At 35.6% G+C, this 23,924-nt stretch overlaps 1 protein-coding gene across 1 annotated transcript; it reads right to left on the bottom strand.

Moving 5' to 3' along the window:
- Positions 1 to 1,421: 1,421 nt before the first annotated feature.
- LOC145672028 (uncharacterized) lies at positions 1,422 to 23,635 on the bottom strand. Its single transcript, XM_081741222.1, has 4 exons — positions 23,516 to 23,635; positions 20,942 to 21,031; positions 11,293 to 11,438; positions 1,422 to 1,670 (listed from the first exon to the last, which is right to left on the bottom strand). Exons 1-4 carry the CDS (start codon positions 23,621 to 23,623, stop codon positions 1,601 to 1,603), a joined length of 414 nt encoding a protein of 137 aa, XP_081597348.1. The 5' UTR covers positions 23,624 to 23,635; the 3' UTR covers positions 1,422 to 1,600.
- Between the last annotated feature and the right edge of the window lie 289 nt (positions 23,636 to 23,924).

Below are 23,924 nucleotides of genomic sequence, written 5' to 3' on the forward strand. Positions count from 1 at the left end.
TCCAAGTGGAATACCAATTACTCGATACTCAATAGGAAATGAAATGAAATATTCATTTCAACTGACAAGTGCTATTATTATTTTTCCCATTCTTTATCTGAGCATGCGATTTAGTAATATACGTGCTATCAAAGTATATATTATTGTTTCTCTGTGTTTTTCCTTTTTATTCTCAAGTTTGTAGGAAGATTCTCACAATTCTGCATGTATTCAATATTACCATGTTCTGATGATGATAATGATAATGATTATTATTATTATTATTATTATTATTATTATTATTATTATTATTATTATTATTATTATTATTATTATTATTATTAAATGTCAATTAAAAACAGACAATTCGTGTTACTATTCAGTTCAAAATCTCTTGTCGTCGCGAATCCTGTCGACGAATTTGAAGCTTAAACTATATAAAATGATAACCATGTCTGTTATTCTCTATGGTTGCGAAACATGGTCGCTTGCTCTAAGGAAAGAACGTAAACTGAAAATATTTAAGAACAAGATCCTGAGACGAATATTCGGGCCCAAGAGGAACGAGGATGGTGAATGGCGAAAACTTCATAACAAGGAACTGCATAGTAGAATCGCTTTCAAAGTTTTGACTGGAAAAACAATCAAAAACGACCATTAGGAAGACCTAGGCGCAGATGGGAGGATAATATTAAGATGGATCTCGCAGAAATAGGAATACAAGTTAGAAACAAGATCCAGTTGGTTAAGGATAGAAGTCAGGGGAGAACATTTGTGAACGAGGCATTCAACCTCCTGGGTTCCATAGAATGAGTTATTTATTATTATTATTTGTAATATTGTGCAAAGTATACATTTTATCAAATTTTGTTTTACCAGAAATTTCTTTACTTATTTACTCTGTTTGTCCGTGAGAATCAAAATCTCAGGAGCTATTGATGAATCTGCATCAGTTTTCAAAAGCTATAGAACGAAGTCATTTATGAAGGTGATGTATCCAGTTAATGGCAAGATAGGAATGATCAAAAACCGGTTTCCCATGTACTCCTTTGGAATTAATTATAGATATCATCTTTGCTTGATGGGTACCCGCAGTGCTGTTGAAATTAGATGGTTAAGATAATGCTCAGGATGCAATTACAAAGTCGCAGAGTTGAAACTTAGACAACCAATACAGTTAGAAATAAAACACTTTCAAAGCAATATAAATATTACACTACATATACTTTGTATTGTACAGTAGACAAGTCTGATTTTAGTATCATAATAGAAGGTGCAAAAACGAATCCTTGAATAATGAAATGCTAGATGGGAGAAAAGTTCAGGTACAAACCGATGCATGTCTACAATTTCGTCCAATTTATTTGCTACTATCTGCCGAAAACTTACTTTAAATGTAGGGCCCAATCATTACTCAGGACTCAATAACAAAGCAATTATATTTTGAATACACTTTCAGTAGGCTTTTATTTTATAAGACAATTACACGAGCATGACTACCTTTTTGAAAGAATTGGCTCTTTGATGTTAACTATACGATTTCAGTTGACAGAGCATTTAAAAAATTAATATAGTACAAACTCGATGTTATATCTCTTCTGCTGTGTTTTCGTGTTCCTTCTTACTGATTCGGTTCTTCGTTTTCATTTTCACTAGGTTCTTCGTCAAATGCTCCTTCCTGAATAGCTTTCCTGCGCATTTGAAAATGACAGAAACTGTTAATACTAATTTATAAGAGGCATATCAAAAAATAACAATGTGTTAATAAAAATTGCAATGATCTACTAGTTATATATAAAACAGCTATATATTGTATTTTATTACGGGTACCAACCATGAGCTTTGTTGGGAAGTGTGACGTCAGGATCTGGATCAAGGAAATGCTACAAGTAATGTTCCATAGTTCTAAATTTATGAAGGAACGAATAGAAAAAAGTAATTAGGTATAATTAATTAATACGAGCAAAACTCGAAATTAGATTAATTTCCTTTTTCTAATAATCATGCTGAATGTATATATGAGTAAAACGATTATGCAGTTTTGAATTTTTCATTTTCCTTATTATGGTGTTATGATGAAATGACGGAAAGTTCCTCAGGTCCATTTGTATCTTTTTAAACTCGAGAATAATTACAAAATATTAAATAATGCTTTTGATAAAGTGGATACTTTCAAATATTTAGGATCAATATTAACAGACGAAAATTATATTCACGAAGAAATTAAATGTCGACTAAAAGCAGGGAATTCGTCTTACTATTCGGTTCAAAATCTCTTGTCGTCGCGAATTCTGTCGAGGAATTTGAAGCTTAAAATATATAAAACGATAATCATGCCTGTTGTTCTGTATGGTTGTGAAACATGGTCGCTTACTCTGAGGGAAGAACATAGACTGAAAGTATTTGAGAACAGGATCCTGAGAAGAATATTCGGACCCAAGAGGAACGAGAATGGGGAATGGCGGAAGCTTCATAACGAGGAACTACATTGTTTATACGGTTTACCCAACATTGTTAGGGTCGTCAAGTCTAGGAGGCTTAGGTGGGCAGGTCATGTAGCTAGAATGGAAGAAAGTAGAAACGCTTTCAAAGTCTTGACTGGTAGACCCATAGGAAAACGACCATTAGGAAGACCTAGGCGCAGATGGGAGGACAATATTAAAGATGGATCTCGCAGAGATAGGAATACAAAGTAGAAACTGGATGCAATTAGCTAAGGATAGAAGTCAGTGGAGAGCTTTTGTGAACGCGGCACTGAACCTCCGGGTTCCATAGGCCATAGAGTTAGTTAGTTAGTTAGTTAGAACAATTACAAAATAGCCCGAACTAAATTTCAGGATAAAATAACGCAGTCATTTTTATTTTCAGTTGGCTCCTAAGGACCACTATAATTTACTTTTTATATTTCAAACATATTGCACAGTCTTAGTTCATAGTTTAGTAAGTCGTGGTCAAAATATATATATATACAAAACATACCAGTGGAGTCCTCTAAGATCAACAAATTTCGAGGAATACGGTGGCTCAACGATAAAATGCTCACCTCTGGTATGAGGAGTCCTTGGTTCGATTTCATGCCATGAATTCACGATGGGTAACATTCAATGCCGGGTTTACGTATAAACTAAAAAAGCTATAGCTTACGGCACACTCTCTTGGGAGCCCCCAAAATTTACGGAAAAAGTTAGATGTACACTCATGTCCAAAATTATTGTCGCATGTCTATAAATATGTTGTTGTAGGAATATAATTTGATAACGAATTCGCCCGGTATTTCTTATAATGTTAGTATGTGTATAATCGACAAAGACATGTATGTGGAAAATTTCATGTCAAAAGAGCAGTAAATAAAAACAATAAAACGTAAAAAAAAATTATTGTCCATTTAGCAACATTTTCTTTTACTCATTCTAATTTTCGTATTTATAATTTTTTTTCTATGAAATTTACCACAAAGATATATGTTCCTATTATACACATAGTATCAGTATTAAAACTACCCTGCAAAATCAATATCAAATTATATTCTTACAAGAAGACAGTTATAGATATGCGACAATCATTTTGGACATGAGTGTACATTTCCGAAATATAAGATTTAAAAAAAAAAAAGTAAAATTGAGCTTATACATCAATAATATCTGTGTTGTGTAGGGTTTTATGATGCAGGTAATGGGGCTCTTCCTACTATCTGCTTCCAAAACTATCACTAGTTTGTTGATTCCTGCATATAAGGTGCCTCCATTATTCATGGACTGGTTGCATGGGGACATATAACATACAGCTTCACACTGCAGTGCAAACAATTTGTCACTAACAAAGAATAACTGCACATATAAAGGGCTCCATTATATTCAATAGCTTAAGGTCTCATCAAGTCTAAATCCGGTTCTGGCAACATTGTGTTCGTAGCTTCTCGCGCTTCCTCCCACACCCTCATTCCATACACTTTAAATAAAGGAGCGAAATATGAGAACACTATACGAGATATGTAGTGTATTCTACTTTAATATTTCTAAAAAAAAAAAAAAAAACGTTTTCTTATTTTGGTGTTCTATTGGTTAATTGTTCTGGTACTATTGTATAGAACATGACGTCATGTCTGGCTCCGTGATTTGAATTCCTTCTGCCGTTTGTCAGATTGACTTCAAATCGGGTGCGTATTGGTTGGATTTTTTTTTTAAGTGTAAAATTGTGCCTTGCAATTCCATGGACAGCGAGGGAAAGGATCGAAGATGGAAGTGTTTAGTTATTTAGTTCTGTAGTTTGTGATTTTTTTGTTATAGTTTTTTTTCTCTCCAGTGTTTTCTCTTTTTTTTAATATATGATATTTTGTGTTTGTGAAACTTCCTGCCATCGTTCGTTCCCGAGTTGACCATTGGAAGTTGCCCTTTTTTCATATACAGGTAAAAGTAGTGTTAACTTAATGTATAATTAAATTCAATTATTTTTGCTAATTTGATATTAATCTACTGTTGCTACCGTGTTACATATATAGAGAGAGGTTAATTGAAATTGAAATTTGAGAATATATACTATATATTTAAATCTTGTTCTATGAGAGCTTCACTTATATATATATTTGTTGGTTACTTGTTCTATATGATCTCGTTAATAAATTGTTCATTGGTATACCTTTTAATTGAGGATAATGTTTTGATTTTGAAAAGCCTCTGGTTTCTACTATATCTGCCTAAGGGGGGTATCCAATCTAATAGCGTGCCGTTATGTATGTGTTGTATATGCTGCTGCTATGATGCGAGGAAATATTGCTTATTATTAAATTATCTAACTAGTGGTACGGTTCCTTCCTTGACTTCCGGTGGGGCATGTATGATACACTACATATAAATGGTTTGAAGTCAATCTCACCAATTCGAGGCTTTTTACATATTGAATTAGTTTGTTAATGCCCTTGCTGTTCGTCTTATATATTAAATATGGCCGAAGGTGTAGATAAAGATAAGGTAGCCTCAGATACTATATCCGGATATGATGATGATGGTGTAAAAACGCCGCCTCTAAATATAGATAAAATTGATAGGTTATTTTTTGGAATTGAAAGATTAGGAGAAATGTTAGAAGACATAGCTGGAAAGGTGGGTCCGATGTCTTCTAGGGTACCTGTTAATAAAGATAATACGGGATCTGATAAGTCAACTGGTGCTATTCCTAAACGTACTAGTAAAGTATCTGGTAATAGATGCCATAGTGATTATACAAAGGACATAGGTGATGACGCTTATCTCCGTACCAATTCTTCCCGTTTGGAGGATAATACTGCTTTGACGGTGTTAAATAGATTTGTGGAAAATCTTCCAATTTGTGATGGTAATGACCCTGACAAGTTGTTCAATTTTATATGTAAAATTGACGATTTTTTAAGTGGTAATGAATTTCCAATTCGTTGTGTGGTATACGCTTTACAAACAAAAACAAGAAATCCATTACTACAGTGTCTTAAGGATAGTGTTAAAGCAACGAGGAACTGGGGAGATTTATGTAAATATGTGATGACTGAGTTGCTTTCTGACGTGGCTATACAGCAACTTACCACGAGATATTTTTATAAACCTCAGGGCGAAAGTGAAGGGGTCTTACAATATTCACGTAGACTTGATCAAGTATCACGTATTTTGGATATACAAATCTGTGATGAAACGTACATCTTAACGGTGGCTAGTGGTTGTAGACCGGATGTTAGATCGCATGTATTTTATAATGAGCATCCTCAAACGCGTGATGAACTTATGAACTCTTTAAAGGCTTACTCACAGTTAGAACTTTTTACGAAGCAGCATCAAACAACTGTTGGTGGATCATCATTCGATATAAATCGTAAAAGCAGTGACTTTAGATCGCGTAGTGTAGTTCATCCTCATGTACGAAACAGATCGGGTAATTTCCACAAAGGACAGGTGTCTAAATTTCAAAAGGACTCTGATACTCAGCAGATTCGAACCTCGGACTGTGGTGTACGAACCTTACCTCCATTAGTTGGGAAAGGTGGTATATTTATTGAAGTCGATTTGTATGATAAAAAATACTTTGCATGTTTGGACAGTGCTTCAAGTGTTAATTTTATAAGTAACGAAGTGTTACAGTATTTACTACAACGGGATTCGAACCTAAAAATACATGTTAAGAACTTTGTGGGACGTACTGCTACAAACTATCGTTTAGTGCTACACAAATATTGTTTGCTCCCGTTGAGAATTAATAAGCAAGAGTTAACTGTTTGTGCGTATATAAACGAACATTGTCCCAGTGGCCAACATATTACTTTAGGAATGCCCTTTATTGAGCAGACTGCCTTTAAATTGGATGTTAAAGAACGAAGTATATTCTTTCCTGATCACAATTTCAACATTACGTATGTTTCCAAACCTCCTTTTTGTGGACAATATTCTGGCCCTTTTCCTTTTGGTTGCAGGAAGACGGGTCCTTATTCTACATCATATTTGATGGGTTATCTTACAAGGAACCGCACATCCTGCGACAAACCAAATGTTCAAAATCAGCTGGGCAGCGAAGATAAGATCTTTTTTCATGGTCAAGGTCATAACACCTGTTGCATTCCTGATACAACGAGCGAGTTCTCACTAGACCAGGTGCCACGTAATGCAGCCTTGCCAGCCGGTCAACAACCTGTTGGAGATAAGGAAGCAGTACTACAGCAAGGTAAAGAATGTGTTACTAAATATAAACAAAACTTTGCTTTATCTGACGAACCTATTATTTTTAAAAATGCTTGTTCTGCTTTAAATCAATTTAATGACTATAATTCTTTTTTAAATTCTTGGTCTTTAACGTCCCAGGCTACTAATAAAGATTTTTTTCAAAATAAAAAAGTAATAGAATATAAAAATGAGCTACAACTTAAATCACCTGTTGAATGTAATGTTGTACAGGGTGTTTCAGAAGTACCTTCGAACAGCAATGAGGTATTAGCGATTGACAATAGAGTTATGTATAATTTAAATAACAAATCGTCTGTTAATCAACTAGATAATACAAATAGGAAATTAATTGTGGAAAGCATTGATAATGAACTTATTAAGGAAGATAGTACCTTACCTTTATTTGTACAGGATATTATAAATGATTATACTGATGTGATTACATCAAATATCGGCAGAATTAAAGATTTTAAGTACAACTTTCGGGTTAAGGAGGATACAGTGTTTCGTGAAAAACAATACCCTATGTCTAGTAAACAAAAGCAAGAAATGCGTGTAATTTTAAAAGAACTTTTGGATAACGGGGTTATCGTGGAGAGTACTAGTGAGTATCGTTCCCCTTGCTTTATTGTTAAAAATAGTGCAGGTAGAGGACGGCTAGTTCTAAACTTTGGTAAATTATCTAAGCTTGTGGAAGCCGATAATATAGTCACCCCTAACATGGAAGAATCTATTGCTACACTGGCTAATGCTCGTATTATGTCGAGATTCGATTGTAAAAGGGGATTTTTTCAGATAGTATTGGATGAATCCTGTCGGAAATATACGGGCTTTTCTTTTGACAATAAAAGTTATCATTTTCGGGTACATCCTATGGGACTCTGTACTGGGACGGCGGCTTTAGCGCGTGCTATTGATACTGTATTAGGTGATTTGAAGGAACAAGGTGTCGAAGTATATGCTGATGATATTGTACTCTATTCTGATACAATTGAGCAACATAAAACATTACTTAAGACTGTGCTTGATCGACTTCGATCACGAGGTCTTACAATTTCACCAGAAAAATGTTCCTTATTTCAAACGGAGATAGATTATTTGGGATTTCGTGTAGGTGGAGGAACTATGCAAATGATTCCAGATCGACTTGAAGCTATACGAAATTTACCTGCTCCTCGTAATAGGAAGGGTGTTAAATCTCTTGTTGGGTTTTTGTCTTTCTATAGTCGATTTATTAGTAATTTTGCTGGGATTATGCGACCCATAACAGACTTAAAATCACCTAAAATTCCCTTTGTTTGGGGTAAAGAACAATCTGAGGCATTAGCTCGTATTAAGGACGCTTTTGAAGAGCAGGTTATCTTGAAGATTCCGGATATGAGTAAAAGGTTTTTTATAGAAGCAGATTCTAGCTTGCGAGGGTTCGGGAGTGTGATCCTACAGAAGGATTCCAGCGGTTTCTATCAACCTGTTGCGTTCTATAGCAGAAAACTGAAACCTTCGGACTATAATCGTCCTATCTTTGCCTTAGAGTTGGCTAGCTTGTACAATACTATTACTCGTTTTCAACACTATCTTGTTTCAAGATTTACAATATTAACTGATAACCATGCTTTAGCTTGCGTGTTGCGTAACCCTAAAAAATTCACACGATATAGTACTATGATTCATAGATTGTTAGAATTTAAATTCGATATCTTACATGTACCTAGCAACAAGATGATTAACGCAGATTTTTTGAGTCGAATATATGATTCAAGTTTGTATGACCTTATAGATGAACCTATAGATGAGGAGGTATACCAACGTGAATTTTTGGCTTCAAGCCTGTTGAATACTCCTTTGGCATTTTATAATGTAAAAGAAGAGCAAATAAAGGATCCGGATATCTCTGATATTTATAAGAAGACTGAAGCTGCAGGAAATGTCTGGAAAGAATATCGTTTGTCACGTGGTTTATTATATAAAAGAACAAAAGCACGGTATAATCCTTACAAGGTTCTATTGCCTAAGTCTTTACGGCCTTTGGTATTGGAATATTATCACTCTGGAACTTTGGTGGGAACTCATACGGGAAATTTTAAAACACTTAGTAAAATTAAACGTTATTTTACGTGGCCTTCTTTGATTCGTGATGTGCATCAGTACGTGCGCTCATGTCATGAATGTCAGATCTCGAAACCACGTTTTGAAAAGCCCCAAGGTCTTTTGTCTTCTAAATATGTAACACAACCCCAGGGACATTTATACTGTGATTTGGCTGGTCCGTTAATCCCAAGCAATGGCTATAGGTACATAATGTTACTTGTGGATAACGCCTCCCGTTTTTTGCACTTAGTTCCATTACGTAATGCGACCAGTAGAATTATTATTAAAGCAATGAAGGAGATATTTTGTCGTTTTGGTCATTGTTTTGCTTTATCCACGGATCGGGCTAGTTATTTTTGTAGCGAGGAGTTTCGACGTTTTCTCTTTGGACTAGGGATCAAACATATACGTAGTTCAGCTTACTTTGCGTCCGGAAACGCAGCTGAAAAATATGTTCAGACTGTAAAGAATGCATTAAGATGTTATTGCTCTGAGAATCAGACGGTATGGAGCAATTTCCTATATCCGATCCAATTTTCTCTTAACGTTTCTGAACATTGTGAATTAAAGGCATCACCATTTGAGCTTTATTTGGGACGTGAAGCCCTAGATCCTTTATTAGTTAAATGGTCTGTAAAGGATTCCGATCTGAACTTACATAATTCAGTAGAGGTATGGTCCGATGCCTTAAAAAATATGCATAGAGCTTGGGAAGATAGAAAGCATCTTTTCCTGCAGCGTAATAATCCAGTTACTTTCCAGATAGGCCAATTAGTTCTTTGGAAATCTCACTTTAAGTCGTCTATAACAGATAAAGTTAGTAAATCCTTGTCGCCTCTGTGGCTTGGTCCTTACCGCATAGACTCCTTTGCGGGTCCGAATTCTGTAATTCTTTTAGACGAAAGTAAAAACCGAAAATTTTCTTCACATGTTAGCCAATTAAAAAAGTATGAAATGCGTGAAACTCCTGAACCCGAATTGTAAATTTTGATATAATATTTGTGAGGTTCTTACACTTATTTCTTTTTCAGGTGTAAGGGAGCTGTTTGATTTGTAAAAAAAAAAAAAAAAATCCATGTTTGTTCCAATTTGTAAAGACTGGCCAGTCTACACTTCTATTTGAGATATATATATCATTCTGCGCTTTATGGATATGAATCTTATCGTCTATGGATATTTAAGGTTTATTCAAGCCTATGTTATGATTACATTCTATAATATGGTATAACTCTATTCTGTTTTTTGTATTTAGTACTATACTCTGGTTTTGTGTTTTACCAAAATTACAATATATTTAATGATATGCTTCAATATATTTTGTCAATTTGGCTTTATATTATTTGGTGGTCCCTTTCATTATTTATTTATGGTTTGTCGTTTTGTCTTTTCATACTTCATATTCATCTATCACCCTCACTAACAAAATCGTTTTCATTTCCATAAGTGTTTCATATTTCTGGTAATTCAAAAAATGTTTCTTACATTTTTTGAATTCCGGGGGGACCTACCATGTAGTGTATTCTACTTTAATATTTCTAAAAAAAAAAAACGTTTTCTTATTTTGGTGTTCTATTGGTTAATTGTTCTGGTACTATTGTATAGAACATGACGTCATGTCTGGCTCCGTGATTTGAATTCCTTCTGCCGTTTGTCAGATTGACTTCAAATCGGGTGCGTATTGGTTGGATTTTTTTTTTAAGTGTAAAATTGTGCCTTGCAATTCCATGGACAGCGAGGGAAAGGATCGAAGATGGAAGTGTTTAGTTATTTAGTTCTGTAGTTTGTGATTTTTTTGTTATAGTTTTTTTTCTCTCCAGTGTTTTCTCTTTTTTTTAATATATGATATTTTGTGTTTGTGAAACTTCCTGCCATCGTTCGTTCCCGAGTTGACCATTGGAAGTTGCCCTTTTTTCATATACAGGTAAAAGTAGTGTTAACTTAATGTATAATTAAATTCAATTATTTTTGCTAATTTGATATTAATCTACTGTTGCTACCGTGTTACATATATAGAGAGAGGTTAATTGAAATTGAAATTTGAGAATATATACTATATATTTAAATCTTGTTCTATGAGAGCTTCACTTATATATATATTTGTTGGTTACTTGTTCTATATGATCTCGTTAATAAATTGTTCATTGGTATACCTTTTAATTGAGGATAATGTTTTGATTTTGAAAAGCCTCTGGTTTCTACTATATCTGCCTAAGGGGGGTATCCAATCTAATAGCGTGCCGTTATGTATGTGTTGTATATGCTGCTGCTATGATGCGAGGAAATATTGCTTATTATTAAATTATCTAACTAGTGGTACGGTTCCTTCCTTGACTTCCGGTGGGGCATGTATGATACACTACAGATATCATTTACTAAACGTATAATATATTATATTATTTTGTTTGGAAGAGAAAACAAGTAAAGTAATTGATGCGAATGTAGTCTATATTTAGAAATGCTTAGCATAATCTTCTATATTTTACTATAATTTTAAATCTTCAAGATGTTCATCAAAAAATAAAATATTTATTGAAACTGCACTTACTTGATAAGACACAGCCTCTTAAGCAGGCGTCGACGAACAATCACAGTTCGTGCAGCATGAATAAACCTGCAGAGAATATGGTACCGCACCCGCCATGGGTCATTCAGCATGGGATCAAACGTTGGTAAGCCGGATGGTGAATCGTCCTTTAAAAAATGGAGTTGTCCTTCTTACAATTAGCCAGAGAATAATGTTTATTAACTTTACACCTTAAACACAGAAACTTAAATAATTCTAAGTTTACTACTATTTCTAGCAGTATATTTGGTGGGTGGGCCCGATGTTGGCTAATAATCAGTATGGTTGGGAATTGATAATTGGAAAAAAGAAACTTGAAAAATATGTCGGTCCGACGTTGCTTAAAGCGTATATTGGCCAACCAATAACTTGCCATCAATTATCCAACATTTTCGATATCGTATTCCAAAACACAATATTACATCTTTACATTGGTAAATGCTCGCTAAAATGGGCAATTAGAACGTAAGGCCAACATCAGCAGTTTGATAGCCCAATGGTTCTCAACCGATGTGTCGTGACACACTGGTGTGTCATACAGTCCCCTAAGGTGTGTTGCAAAATTTTAGAATTTAAAAATCATGAAGCATTTAATAATAATTAGTTAAAATCGAGACAGACTGTATAAGTCAACACCACTAGCGGTACCAATAATGTATACAGTCATTACAAAAACTAATTGATTTCACTATTATAATAGATATTATTATTATTATTATTATTATTATTATTATTATTATTATTATTATTATTATTTGCTATGTAAAGATGAAAATGAGTTATTATTCATATAGATATGAATATTGGAATGATCAAGGGCGCCAATTTCGGGGGGCCAGGGGGCCCAGGCCCCCCAACGCTCATGTAAGCCCCCCTCATTGTTTGTGAATATACAATATTTGGCATAATTTGAATGAAATTTGTCTTAAAATCCTCATATGTGTCTTCTGTATCTGAATGTCCCCCCCCCCCATTTACAGAGAAATCGGCGCCCTTGGGAATGATTATTGGGGTTTGGAGAGTCTTATGAAAAGAAGGAAAGATTTTGACAAAGTGTGCACACAGAAAGTGATAGATAATGATATCAGTGAATACTGTTTATGAAACATAGGTTTTAAAGTACCCAATCATTGCATAAGAAATAGCATGATTTTAGTTCTTCTGAATTGGAAATGTGAAATTTTAAAAAGACTCACAGATTCTTTAAGCTCATTTTAGACTTACTGTATTTAGCAAGTGACAATTTTATGTGATCTGACTTATAGTTTTTAACCAATGATGTTTAGAAATATTAAGCCAAATGTAATTTTAAGACTGCTGTTCATAGCTTGTCGTTGTTTTAGATAAATAGAGAGCTGACAATTTTTACAGCGTTGATAAGGAATTATTTCTGCTTAACTGAGTTTTATCTACATTGTGTGTTATATTAGTACGCATCTTTTTATTGTTTTCGTATTTATTATTATTACTATTATCATCATTAGTATTATTATTCCATCGCAATGTACTGCTCTGATACCACGTGCTGTATTTTAGCCAAAGAGTTGCTCGCAGCGCTGAAATAAGATTATTATTATTATTATTATTATTATTATTATTATTATTATTATTATTATTATTATTATTATTATTATTATTATTATTATTAGTAGTAGTAGTAGTAGTAGTAGTAGTAGTACGTCGTAATATAGTGATTTGATACCACCTAATGTGCTGTATTTTTGCCAACAAACTGAAATAAAGATGATTAATAATAATAATAGGGGGCGTGATGTCTCAGTGGTAGAGCGTTCACCTCCGGTGCTTGCGGTCCCTGGTTCGATTCCAGCTCGCGCCGTGTGGACTTTGTGGTAAATAAACACCGTGCTCGTAGGTTTTCTCTGGGTTCTTCCGTTTCCTCCCACTTTCTTCATTCCATCATTTCATTCATTTCTCATAATCACTATCTCATTTAGCCTAACCGGCATAATCGTTGGACATAAAACTCAAAGATTTCATTTTAATAATAATAATAATAATAATAATAATAATAATAATAATAATAATAATAATAATAATAATAATAATAATAATAATAATAATAATAATATCTTTATTTAAACTTAGTAGTATGGTAGCCATCTCTGGCAAGTGCAAATTATTGAAGAGTTGTTCTATAAGCAATTTCCTGACTAAACGACAGGTATCCAGAATAACCAATTTTTGTAGGTTTCTTCTTTTGTGCCTGTTCCAATTCTTTCAGAGAACTTAAGAACAATGGCTATAGTTGAGATAATGATTGGTCTTACTCTCACTTTCTATCATTTCCGTATCTTTCTGATTTTGTCCACCAGGTCTTTACACTTGCTCATTTTGTACTAAATGCTAAGAGTCAGTGGGTCTATAAAACTTACGTCTTGCTCCATTTTATTGGTGATAGCAATGTCCGATCTGTTTGCAGGTACTGTTTCATCCGTTCTGATTTCTGAATTCAAGTGTAGTTTGTATTTATCGTTTCCAGATATTGGAAAAATGAAATGAAATTTTTGAATTTTACGTCCCACGGTTATGCCGGTTAGGCTAAAGGAGACGGTGATGATGAGAGATGAATGAAATGGTGGAATAAAGAAAGTGGGAGGAAACGGGAGAACCCCGAGAAAACCCACGCACACGGTGGACAAAGTTCACTTGGCGGGAGCAGGGTTTGAACCCGAGACCCCAAGCACCAGAGGTGAACGCTCTACCACTTTTTTTTTTTTTTTATTTCCGGAAAACATGTTACATGACCAAGCTATTTAGCATATCACATTGATGCTTGGTAGACGTGATATTGTCACTGAACAATGTTAATTTACAAAGAAATTGAATGGTACAATAACAAAGAAAAAATCAATTGTCAAATATTACCTGTAAAAAGCGAGCGAAGAGTTGTTGTTCTTGAGATTGAGTGAAAGTCTTTTTTCTTACCCTGTTGAGATACTCTACATATAGGCGAGGATCACAATAAGGTCTGTATTGGTCTATAAAAAGAATAGTAGTACCAATTAACCAAACTACTGCCCGTCGTTTCATAGGAGGATACCACTGAAAGTCAGGGAAGAAGAGAATAGTAGATGTAAAGGCGGACGCTGGACAGCGGCAAATTAGTCCGAGAAAGCCGCATAGCCTCTGCCACACAGGTTGAGTGTCAACACAAGAAGTATAGCGATGCTCCAGAGTATCTATGTGCGAACACAAGTCACAAAGTTCGGATGTACTGCGGCCTATTTTAGCAAGTCGTACGTTGGTAACTACGAGATTATTCACAATGCCATACCAAACGTCCGTGGCTCGTCCCATGAGGTATGGTGCATGAATTGTTTTCCAAATAATCATCCAATTACGCTCTGGTGTTCGTTGCTGGCATAGGGGTATGACACTTTGAATAGTCGGCGCAAGTAACACAGTATAGAGGAGTTTTGGGGTCCAATGTTCCGGCATATCCTCAAAAGGCACTGTGGACCATGCGAGTGCTAACTGTAAAATATACGAAGGACACACATTTGGAAAGCGAACATATGCGGGATTGTTGTTAGGCCAGAGATGAGGCACCCAACAATGAAGCCACTGCGCTGTCTGTGGTGCCAATAGTTCAGTGTCCATATGCATCTTGGCTGTGGCCATATATAATGCTAGGCATTTGTGTCGGACACTAAAAAGATCAAAACCTCCTTGATTACGTTGAAGATAGAGCACCTGCCTTTTCACACGAAACATGTAAGTTTTCCAAATGAACCATCCATAGAGTGAATCAATTTGGCGCGCATATTTTTCTGGCAATGGAAAAAGGCGGGCAGTGAACCATAACTTTGAGCTGACATACACATTTAAATATTGAATTTTCTGAGCAAGCGTGAGAGAGCGCAGGCGAGTGTCTGCCAGATGCATACGCAAAGTTCGAAGTAATGGGCTCCATACGTGATCATAGGAAGGAGTCAGGTCAGCTGTGAAAGGAACACCTAAAATAGTCTTGTTAGTTGTGTGATCAAATGCTTGTAACAAATGTTCTGGTAACAAAGTATGAAAGTTGTTTACAGAAAGGATGGTTGTTTTCCGCATGTTGAGATGAAGGCCGCTTGCGCGCGAGAACAGCTCCACTTGCTGTGACGCACACATGAGTTGTTGAGAGGTTGAGCAAGAAATAGTTAGATCATCCATGAAGGCAATGGCTGTTAATTGCCGAAAGGGATGAGTGTCGCCCGCATTAAGCGTCGACAATCGATGGAGTAAAGGCTCAAGGGCAAGACAAAACAGAAGACCTGAAAGCGAACATCCTTGACGAACTCCTCGAAGGAGTTCAAACGGTGGAAGAAGATGCCCATTTATTTGTAGCTGCGAGGTCGCTCCTGCGTATAGGTGACGTATTACAGATATAATTTGGGCAGGAAAGTTGTATCCTTGCAAGACCCTGTATAAATAGTCGTGTGACACGGTGTCGAAAGCTTTGTGGAAATCGCAAGCTAATAAACCTACTGGGAGTCGTTTAAATTTGAAATAGGCTAGAATATCTCGAATGGTTGCAAGAGCTGTATGGATGTTCCGTTCAGAATGAAGCGCCGTTTGAGCTGAACTGATGTAAGGTTGGACAATCTTCTTGATACGTTGAGTCATGATAGCAGTGAAGATTTTATAGTCTGTATTGAGCAGAGTGATAGGTCGATAGTCAGCAACTCCAGTTTGGTTTCCTCCTTTGGGTATTAAAATAATGATTCCTTCGTGCTGATACATTGGACCACCTTGCAACAAAAAGTTATATATATTGCATAGGGTCGGACCTAGTAAAGGAAAAAATGACACATAAAGCTGGTAGATCAATCCATCTCTTCCAGGCGCCGTGCGTCGCTTGACCGTGCGGAGAACGTCCTGTATTTCTTGAACCGTGACAGGTGTGATAAGTTGTTGTCGTTCTTCATCGGAAAGGCTGTGTGGAATGCTGGCAACAAAGGGATCTGACAACGAGGTATCGCATTGCGGAAGTGAATACAGTTGGGTATAAAATTCCTGAAAATGGGCATAGAGTCCATCAGCTGTCGTAAAGGTTGTGCCAGTCGTGGACGTCACCTCTGTGATACATTGTAAATTTTGGCGTCGTAACCTATGTATGTAATGATATAAGGAGATAGGTTCCGCAACCATTCTGCCTGGTGTCCCTTCGTGAACGCAGACACTGAGAGAATGTTCCAACTGTAGCTGTTTTAAGTGATGTTTCACTCGCATGATGGCGGCCATATTTGAAATACTGCTTGGTTGTTTCCAGAGATCGCATAAGGTGGCATATAAGAATTCAAAAGTTTCTCTATATCTCTGACGTTTTTGTTTGCCCATTCCTTGAAAAAACAAACGAATTTGGGGTTTGACAAAATGACACCACCACATATTTATATTCGGATAAACTGTCTGGGTACGTGTCCACTGTTCCCATCTATCAGCAAAGAGTTGTTGTATTACGTCATCAGTTAAGAGCTGACTATTTAATTTCCAAAAAGGACGACCATACAACCGGGGAATGTTCTGAGGAAATCGCAATATGAGCTTTAATGATGAGTGATCCGAAAAGCTCAAAGGTAAATTTTGAATGTCAAACACGCTAGAAAGATATTCTTTTGAAATAAAACACATATCTAAGCGAGACTGAACTCGCGCCGACTTATATGTGGCTTGGTGATTATGATGAGTATGTAACCAAATATCAGCGAGACCTAGTTGAGTGACGAACTTTTGGAAAGCTAAACATGGATTAAAAATACCAGTTGTGTCCTGGGGGGACATAATACAGTTTGTGTCCCCGAGAAGAAGGAGTGGGTAACGTGTGGTGGGTAACAGTGATACAACCTCTTCCGCATAAAAGTGCTCGCGTGCCACACGTTGAGCTGTTCCAGAAGGCCCGTAAACACAGAGGATACACAACTTGTCTACGACACAACTAATCGCTCTACAAGACGAGGAGAGTTGTATGTGTGAAGCTACTAGTCCTCGTTTTAATAAAATTGCTGTACCTAACACGTTGGGAGCCACATTCGTTATTGCTGTATAATTGTAAACAAATGATAGATCACTAAAGGTCAGTTCTTGAAGGCAATATATGTCACAATCTTGCTCGAGTAAAAACTGGGCTAAAACCTGTTTATTGGCCATGCTACTAAGAGAATTAATGTTCAAAGTCATATATGAACGTCCGTTAACACTGGCTATCATCTTATAAACACATAAGATATAAACAAAAACATGTTTTAAAACGCCTATCCAAAGCAGTGACCCTTGTATAGACATAGCACCAAAACGTCCAACCGCCGTAACTGGAGGCGATTAATAGTAAACAGAACACAATCGTAACTCACCTGTTTATGTGTGTGAACAAGGCAAGAAATATTGCTCGGGAGTACAGGCTGTGGACCATGGAACAATCATAACACTAACCCCAATAATAATAAGAATAAAAACACTGCCACAGTGTGACAAGAAACAGAAGCACGTTATCACAAACACCTTGGATTCCTTCTTGTTGTGTAGAGCGCTTATCTAGACACAACTTCCGTACACCATAGACTCACAGTTAACATCCTGAAGGTCACCTTGAAACTCACGTTCTTTTGTTTTTCGTTTTTTAACATGTTTTACGGATAATATTGGAGAAACACTATGTACGGCACTACTCGCGTCACTAGAAGGTGGAGGGGAGAGAGAACGAGCCGACATATCCGTGTTAACGTCATGCTCATCCGTTAGTGCCACGGTCGTCTGTTCTGGAAGCACGTTAGGAGTAGGAGATAGGCTTCTATCACGAAGGTCGTGGATGCGATCGTCGTTGTTGGTATTTTGCATATTCTGGTTCTTTTCGTCGTTAACTTCCTTGAGTATGGTTCGAGGTTTTAGTACACTAGCCATAGTTTGCGATGTCAACATTAGCGGTGGAAATTCTGTGGCCGTAAGAGCGGGAGGTTCTGGGACGGAGTCCCGCGTATCATCCACACTGGGAACTAGGGAAATGGGATTTCGGGCAGGTCCCGAATTTGTTTCATGTAACGTGGACACTTTCCGAAGATCCGTCATCACTGCTGGTTCGATGTCTGGGTTCATTAGACGAGCTGGACGCCGGCGCTTTGGGCAGAAAGAGATAAGATGTTGCAAGGAACCACAAAAATGGCAAGTTTGAAGTTGACCTCCGTAAGATACACAGCATTTCACAGTATCAATAATGAGTCTGGTAGGAATGTGTTTTTTCAAGGTCATAGAAAACACTCGATTGCCATTATAGATACGTGTAGGAAAAATAGTATTCCATACTTCATGCTCAATTTTGAGTATGTCACCATAGTCACTTAACACTTGAGACACTTTCTCATCGGGATAATCGAAAGGGAGGTCCATGATCTTTACACGGGTAACATGTACTTGTGCATCCAGAATGTAAACATCACTGGTGGTCTGATCGAAATGGGTAAAAGACAGTTTTTCCGGTGCGTGGTCGAGAAATTGTTTATGTAAGGCACTAGTTTTGAATTGAATGTACATGCTGTAGTCCTCATTGTGCAATTGTAAGGCTTGAAGATCCTGGAATATATTCTCGAAATGTATACATAACCAGGAATATAAATCGGCTGGCGAAGGTCGTTTACTGCGCGTGGTTTTGTCAAAAACAAATTTGACTGAGTTTTTCCTATGTTCTTGCATTGCTGGTATCGAACTTGATTACAGTACTTCTCAAACACAAAACAAAAATCACTGAATTAGAGTGCACACACTAAATGTAAGAAAAGCAAATTCACTTGCTTAAACAAACTTAGTAACACAGGTATTCGGAGCTGTACTTCCACACGTCCGCTCCGTTCAACCGTCTGTCAACCAACCCACCACTGAGCCACCGCGGCCCCCGTTTCCAGATATTGGATTTTGCTGATGTGAGACTTGTAATATAATTTCATATTGGTGATAACCATTTCCATTATTATTATTATTATTATTATTATTATTATTATTATTATTATTATTATTATTATTATTATTATTATTATTATTATTATTATTATTATTATAGTACTAAAAATATCTACAGAAGAAATAAAAAACATGTTACTTTTGCAATTTAGTTAAAACTGTAGTTACTTGTTTCAGTTGGCCTATGCAACTAAGAATATGCATATGTGAGGTAAATAACTAATTTTGAACGTTCTTTTTTACCACTGCCATCTAAACACAAGAAGTCTAATTTATCTTATTATAATATTAAGAAGCATTCTACAAAGGACACTAAATACTTGCAGAATACTTAATAGGGAAGATTATTTCTTCAAAGTTACTAACCTGCATATTTCCAATGAAGCCAAACGAATAACTGTATAGTGTATATTAATATTTCAAATAACAACCCAACTACCCTTCCTCAGTACAAGAGTGTTACAGCTTTTATACTACCTAAATTTTGCTTTAGTGGCGATGGAGCCGAAATATTAATATCAGTTATGTGGAGTCAAACAAGGATGTAGTATGTCACCCCAATTATTCAACATTTACAGTGAATGTTTAATGAAGGAAGCATTAATGGGAATTGGGGATTTCAAGATTGGAGGGCAGATCATTAACAAGATCATGTATGCAGATGATGCGGTTATTATAGCTAGAACCGAAGAAAGACTACAGGAGATGATTGACAAAATAGTTGACACTGGGAAACTATATGGAATGAAATTAACATCGAAAAATCGAAAGTTATGAGAATATCTCGTGAAAAGACGCCCTTACGGGTCAGAGTAGAACAAAGAGAACTTGAAGAGGTCGGTCATTTCAAGTATCTGGAAAGCATTTTGACGAGAGACATTTACTGCACCAAAGAGTTCAGGTCAAGAATTGCCATTACCCAAGAAGCATTCAACAAGAAAAGATCACTATTAACTATGCAGGCTTAATATTGGACTTAGAAAGAAGATGGTAAAGTGCTATATATAAAGCATTGGACTGTATGGTTCGGAGAATTGGCTACTACGGAAGTTACAGGAGAAATATTTAGAGAGCTTCGAAATGTGGTGTTGGAGGAAAATGGAGAAGATAAAGTGGACAGAGAGAGCAACAAACGAAGATGTTTTAAAACGGATAGGAGAAAAGAGGACACTTCTAGCCACCATCCTCCGTAGGAAGGCCAATTGAATTGGACACATCTTGAGAAGAAATTTTCTTCACACCGCCATAGAAGAAAAAATGGAAGGAAAGGGAGGAATAGGAAGAAGAACACAACTCAACGATGATTTTTAAAAAATTGGAGAATATATTGGGAGTTAAAAGAGAAAGAGATCGAGAAACATGGAAGAAACATTTGCAGGCCCAAATCTAAAATGAAAAATAGTCATTAGTACCAGGACCTGCCGATTTCATACTACTACTACTACTATTACTACTACTACTACTACTACTACTACTACTACTACTAATAATAATAATAATAATAATAATAATAATAATAATAATAATAATAATAATAATAATAATAACCTTTAGCTAACATTCGAAATATACAGATTAGTAAATTTGAAATACGAGTAATTTTAATAAATGTTCCTTACGTTCTCTAAGTAATTAAGATAATCCTTCTTAAAAGCAATCTGCGCAGAATGACACTTACTGGTTTGGCAAGTCTAATAGATCTTCTTCGTTCGATGATAGGAGTGAAATTGGTGTAGAGGTCTCTACCGCCTGAGATCCCTACTGAAGCCTGGAATTTAGAACAAAAAAATACGAAAAAAAAGTTTAATTTCATGTGCTTCCCAAACTTTATGTTAAGGAATGATTTCTAATGCTTCACTTTCAGACGATAGAGTAAAAAAATACATTTCGGTCATATATATAAAGACAAAAACGAAGTAAAATATACCATAAGAAAACACAAGTAACTAAATTAAACTAAATATGTTCGTTGCTATCGGCATATTACACATGCACACTGGACTTCAATGTGTTAAAGTACCCCTAATGAGATTAGTAGAGTAATTAACAAGACTATCGTTGGTGAGTTTTAAATAGTACAACTAAATTCTTTCACCTTTACCGAAAAATCCCTCAAATATTTTATGCAACAAATACTAGCAAATAGTGATACATCTCCATAAGATACTTTAATTCACAATGGCCGTAAATAGCGTCCGCCCATGCGCAATCTGTGTCCTAACTCTTTCCACTACTCGGTTATCTCAGTTTGCTGTTGCTCTTTCCGGATTCTACGCTTCGCGATTGATCACGAAGAAAATTCCCCCTGTTAAGTACCTTACTCCAAGAAGTTATATAATACTGACCAATACATAACGTACGAGTGCATAAATGGTTGTAAGTACTTAAATGTCACTTAACTTCATTTAGTTCTTTTCTTGTTGTTTTTCAGGTATTATTCCTCACTGGTTCAGCTGACTTCAGATTTTTTTTTAATAAACCTTGCCACAATGTTGTAGAAAATTTGGTCATAATTCGTCAAGCGGTTGAAAGCAAGAAGCGATAGAAATATGTTATATTTAGCACCACTATATAGGTTTACAAATTTCAAAATATAGGATGTTAACTAACTTATTAATATTTCTTAAATAACTAAGTAAATATATTCAGTAATGTTATGTAATAACTACCAGCTGCTTGACTTATGGTTTTGTTTCTATTTTGACTTTTAATCTTATGTATTTCTATTTGTTTTGGTCAGGTAGTTTTGCTATGAAGTCTAAAGAAAAAGAAAGTCAAAATTAGTAAATGCCTGTTGAACTAAAATGATTGTTTGCTTACGCGCTATTGTCAAAAATTGCCAATAATTTAACACTTTAAGGTAATGTTGTTCGTTAACAAATACCCTGAAAAAAAATGTTAGTGTATTAATTTCATGATGTATTAAACCTCCTAAATAGTATCTTATTCACAATACTATGAAAGAATAATAATTTGAGGATCTTACTCTATACCATAATGAAATCAATGCACTTTTTATGTTAAAAATTCAAATCAGCGTAGTCAATGGAAGTAAAAAGAAAAAATCTAAGAATTACCACGGAAAATGGTTACAATTCCAATAAACACCACCTTTAGTCTCTCCATAGATGATCTTGAGGCAATAGCTGGATACGAACAAATAAAATGGTATATTATTCCAAATTAATGACATGAACTTCAATGTTTGTTTTTACAGTAGTGTTTTCACTTTCTAAGCTAATTTTTACATTTAGAAGCTGTAGTAATGTATTAGTATTTTGGTCTATCTGCATGCAATGTTACATATAACATTGCAAACCTCTTTGCTTATGGCTACACTACGAAGAGGTAAGTAATGATCATTTTCTCATAAAATGCAAAATAGGTTTCGAATTAATTTTGAAGAGAAATTGTGAGCTGCTATGGACATTGGTCGCATACCTTTCGTTCAAAGCACTATACTTTCAGGAAGTGAAATGGGATTCCAAGTTTAACGTTTCATACTTATGCAGCTAGGGTAAGAAAGACTGATATATATATATATATATAGAGAGAGAGAGAGAGAGAGAGTACATTCATAGATAAATATAACTGTTTTTAGGAAACAAACCATACAAGGTAGACGAAAGCAAATCTTTTACTGAATACCACAAGTAATAGAGACCTAAACAACATCCTAATACAAAGTAGTCTGACGAAATTAGATAGCACTGCGAATATCTTGGAGACGAATTATCCAAAATAGATGGTTCTCAAAAAGTATTGGAAAGACCTTAATCCAGCAACGAATCGATAATTGTTAGTATGTATGTGTTTCAAATATAAATAACCCTCAAAACTACACTCATTTGAACCCAGTTCTCATTCTTGATATCTGAGCATTTGAGATTAACAAATAAACGCTTATACCTTGTTCTGAAGATCGTATGTTTAGCCATGTAGCTGTAAGAATTTCTAAAAACAAAGATAGTTAAGCTAAAATTTATTGTTCCTGGGTATAAATGTGTAAAATTTACTGTTGTGTCTGGGTATAACAAACGGTTCTGCGAACTCGAAATATTTTAACAATCGGTTCTAGCGAACCAGTGCGAACTATCTGAATAGCACCACTGCTTAGAAGGCTCCGTTGAGAGTTATCCTGTCAAAACGTTCTGCTTACGACAAATCAAAGGATGAAAAATATTAGTTTTACTTAAGTAAATAAATAAATGGTACTCTACTTAGAAATATTGTACATTATGTTACTGAAAACCTGATAAGTCTCCCAGTGAGCCTGTCGAGAATTGAGAATTTCCTGAGCTTCTTCACTGTCTTCGAGGATATGCTCTTTCCCTAAAACTTTCTTCTGAGAGAAGCTCATTTTCCTTTCCCTCTCAGATAAATAAATGGTACTCTACTTAGAAATATTATACATTATGTCACTGAAAACCTGATAAGTCTACCAATGAGCCTGTCGAGAATTGAGAACTTCCTGAGCTTCTTCACTGTCTTCGAGGATATGCTCTTTCCCTAAAACTTTCTTCTGAGAGAAGCTCATTTTCCTTTCCCTCTCAGATAAATAAATGGTACTCTATTTAGAAATATTATACATTATGTCACTGAAAACCTGATAAGTCTCCCAATGAGCCTGTCGAGAATTGAGAATTTCCTGAGCTTCTTCA

The sequence above is a fragment of the Thermobia domestica genome, chromosome 15, assembly GCF_964235325.1.
Source record: "Thermobia domestica chromosome 15, izTheDome1.hap1.1, whole genome shotgun sequence".
NCBI lineage: Eukaryota > Metazoa > Arthropoda > Insecta > Zygentoma > Lepismatidae > Thermobia > Thermobia domestica.

Excerpts from the sequence above, each read along its gene's own strand:
- LOC145672028 (XM_081741222.1), bottom strand. The coding sequence starts at position 23,623 with ATGAGCTTCTCTCAGAAGAAAGTTTTAGGGAAAGAGCATATCCTCGAA. Across the intron at positions 21,032-23,515 it reads CTCACTGGGAGACTTATCAG|GCTTCAGTAGGGATCTCAGG; the intron begins GTTTTCAGTAAC and ends TCTAAATTCCAG. Across the intron at positions 1,671-11,292 it reads AAGAGGCTGTGTCTTATCAA|GAAAGCTATTCAGGAAGGAG; the intron begins GTAAGTGCAGTT and ends TCAAATGCGCAG.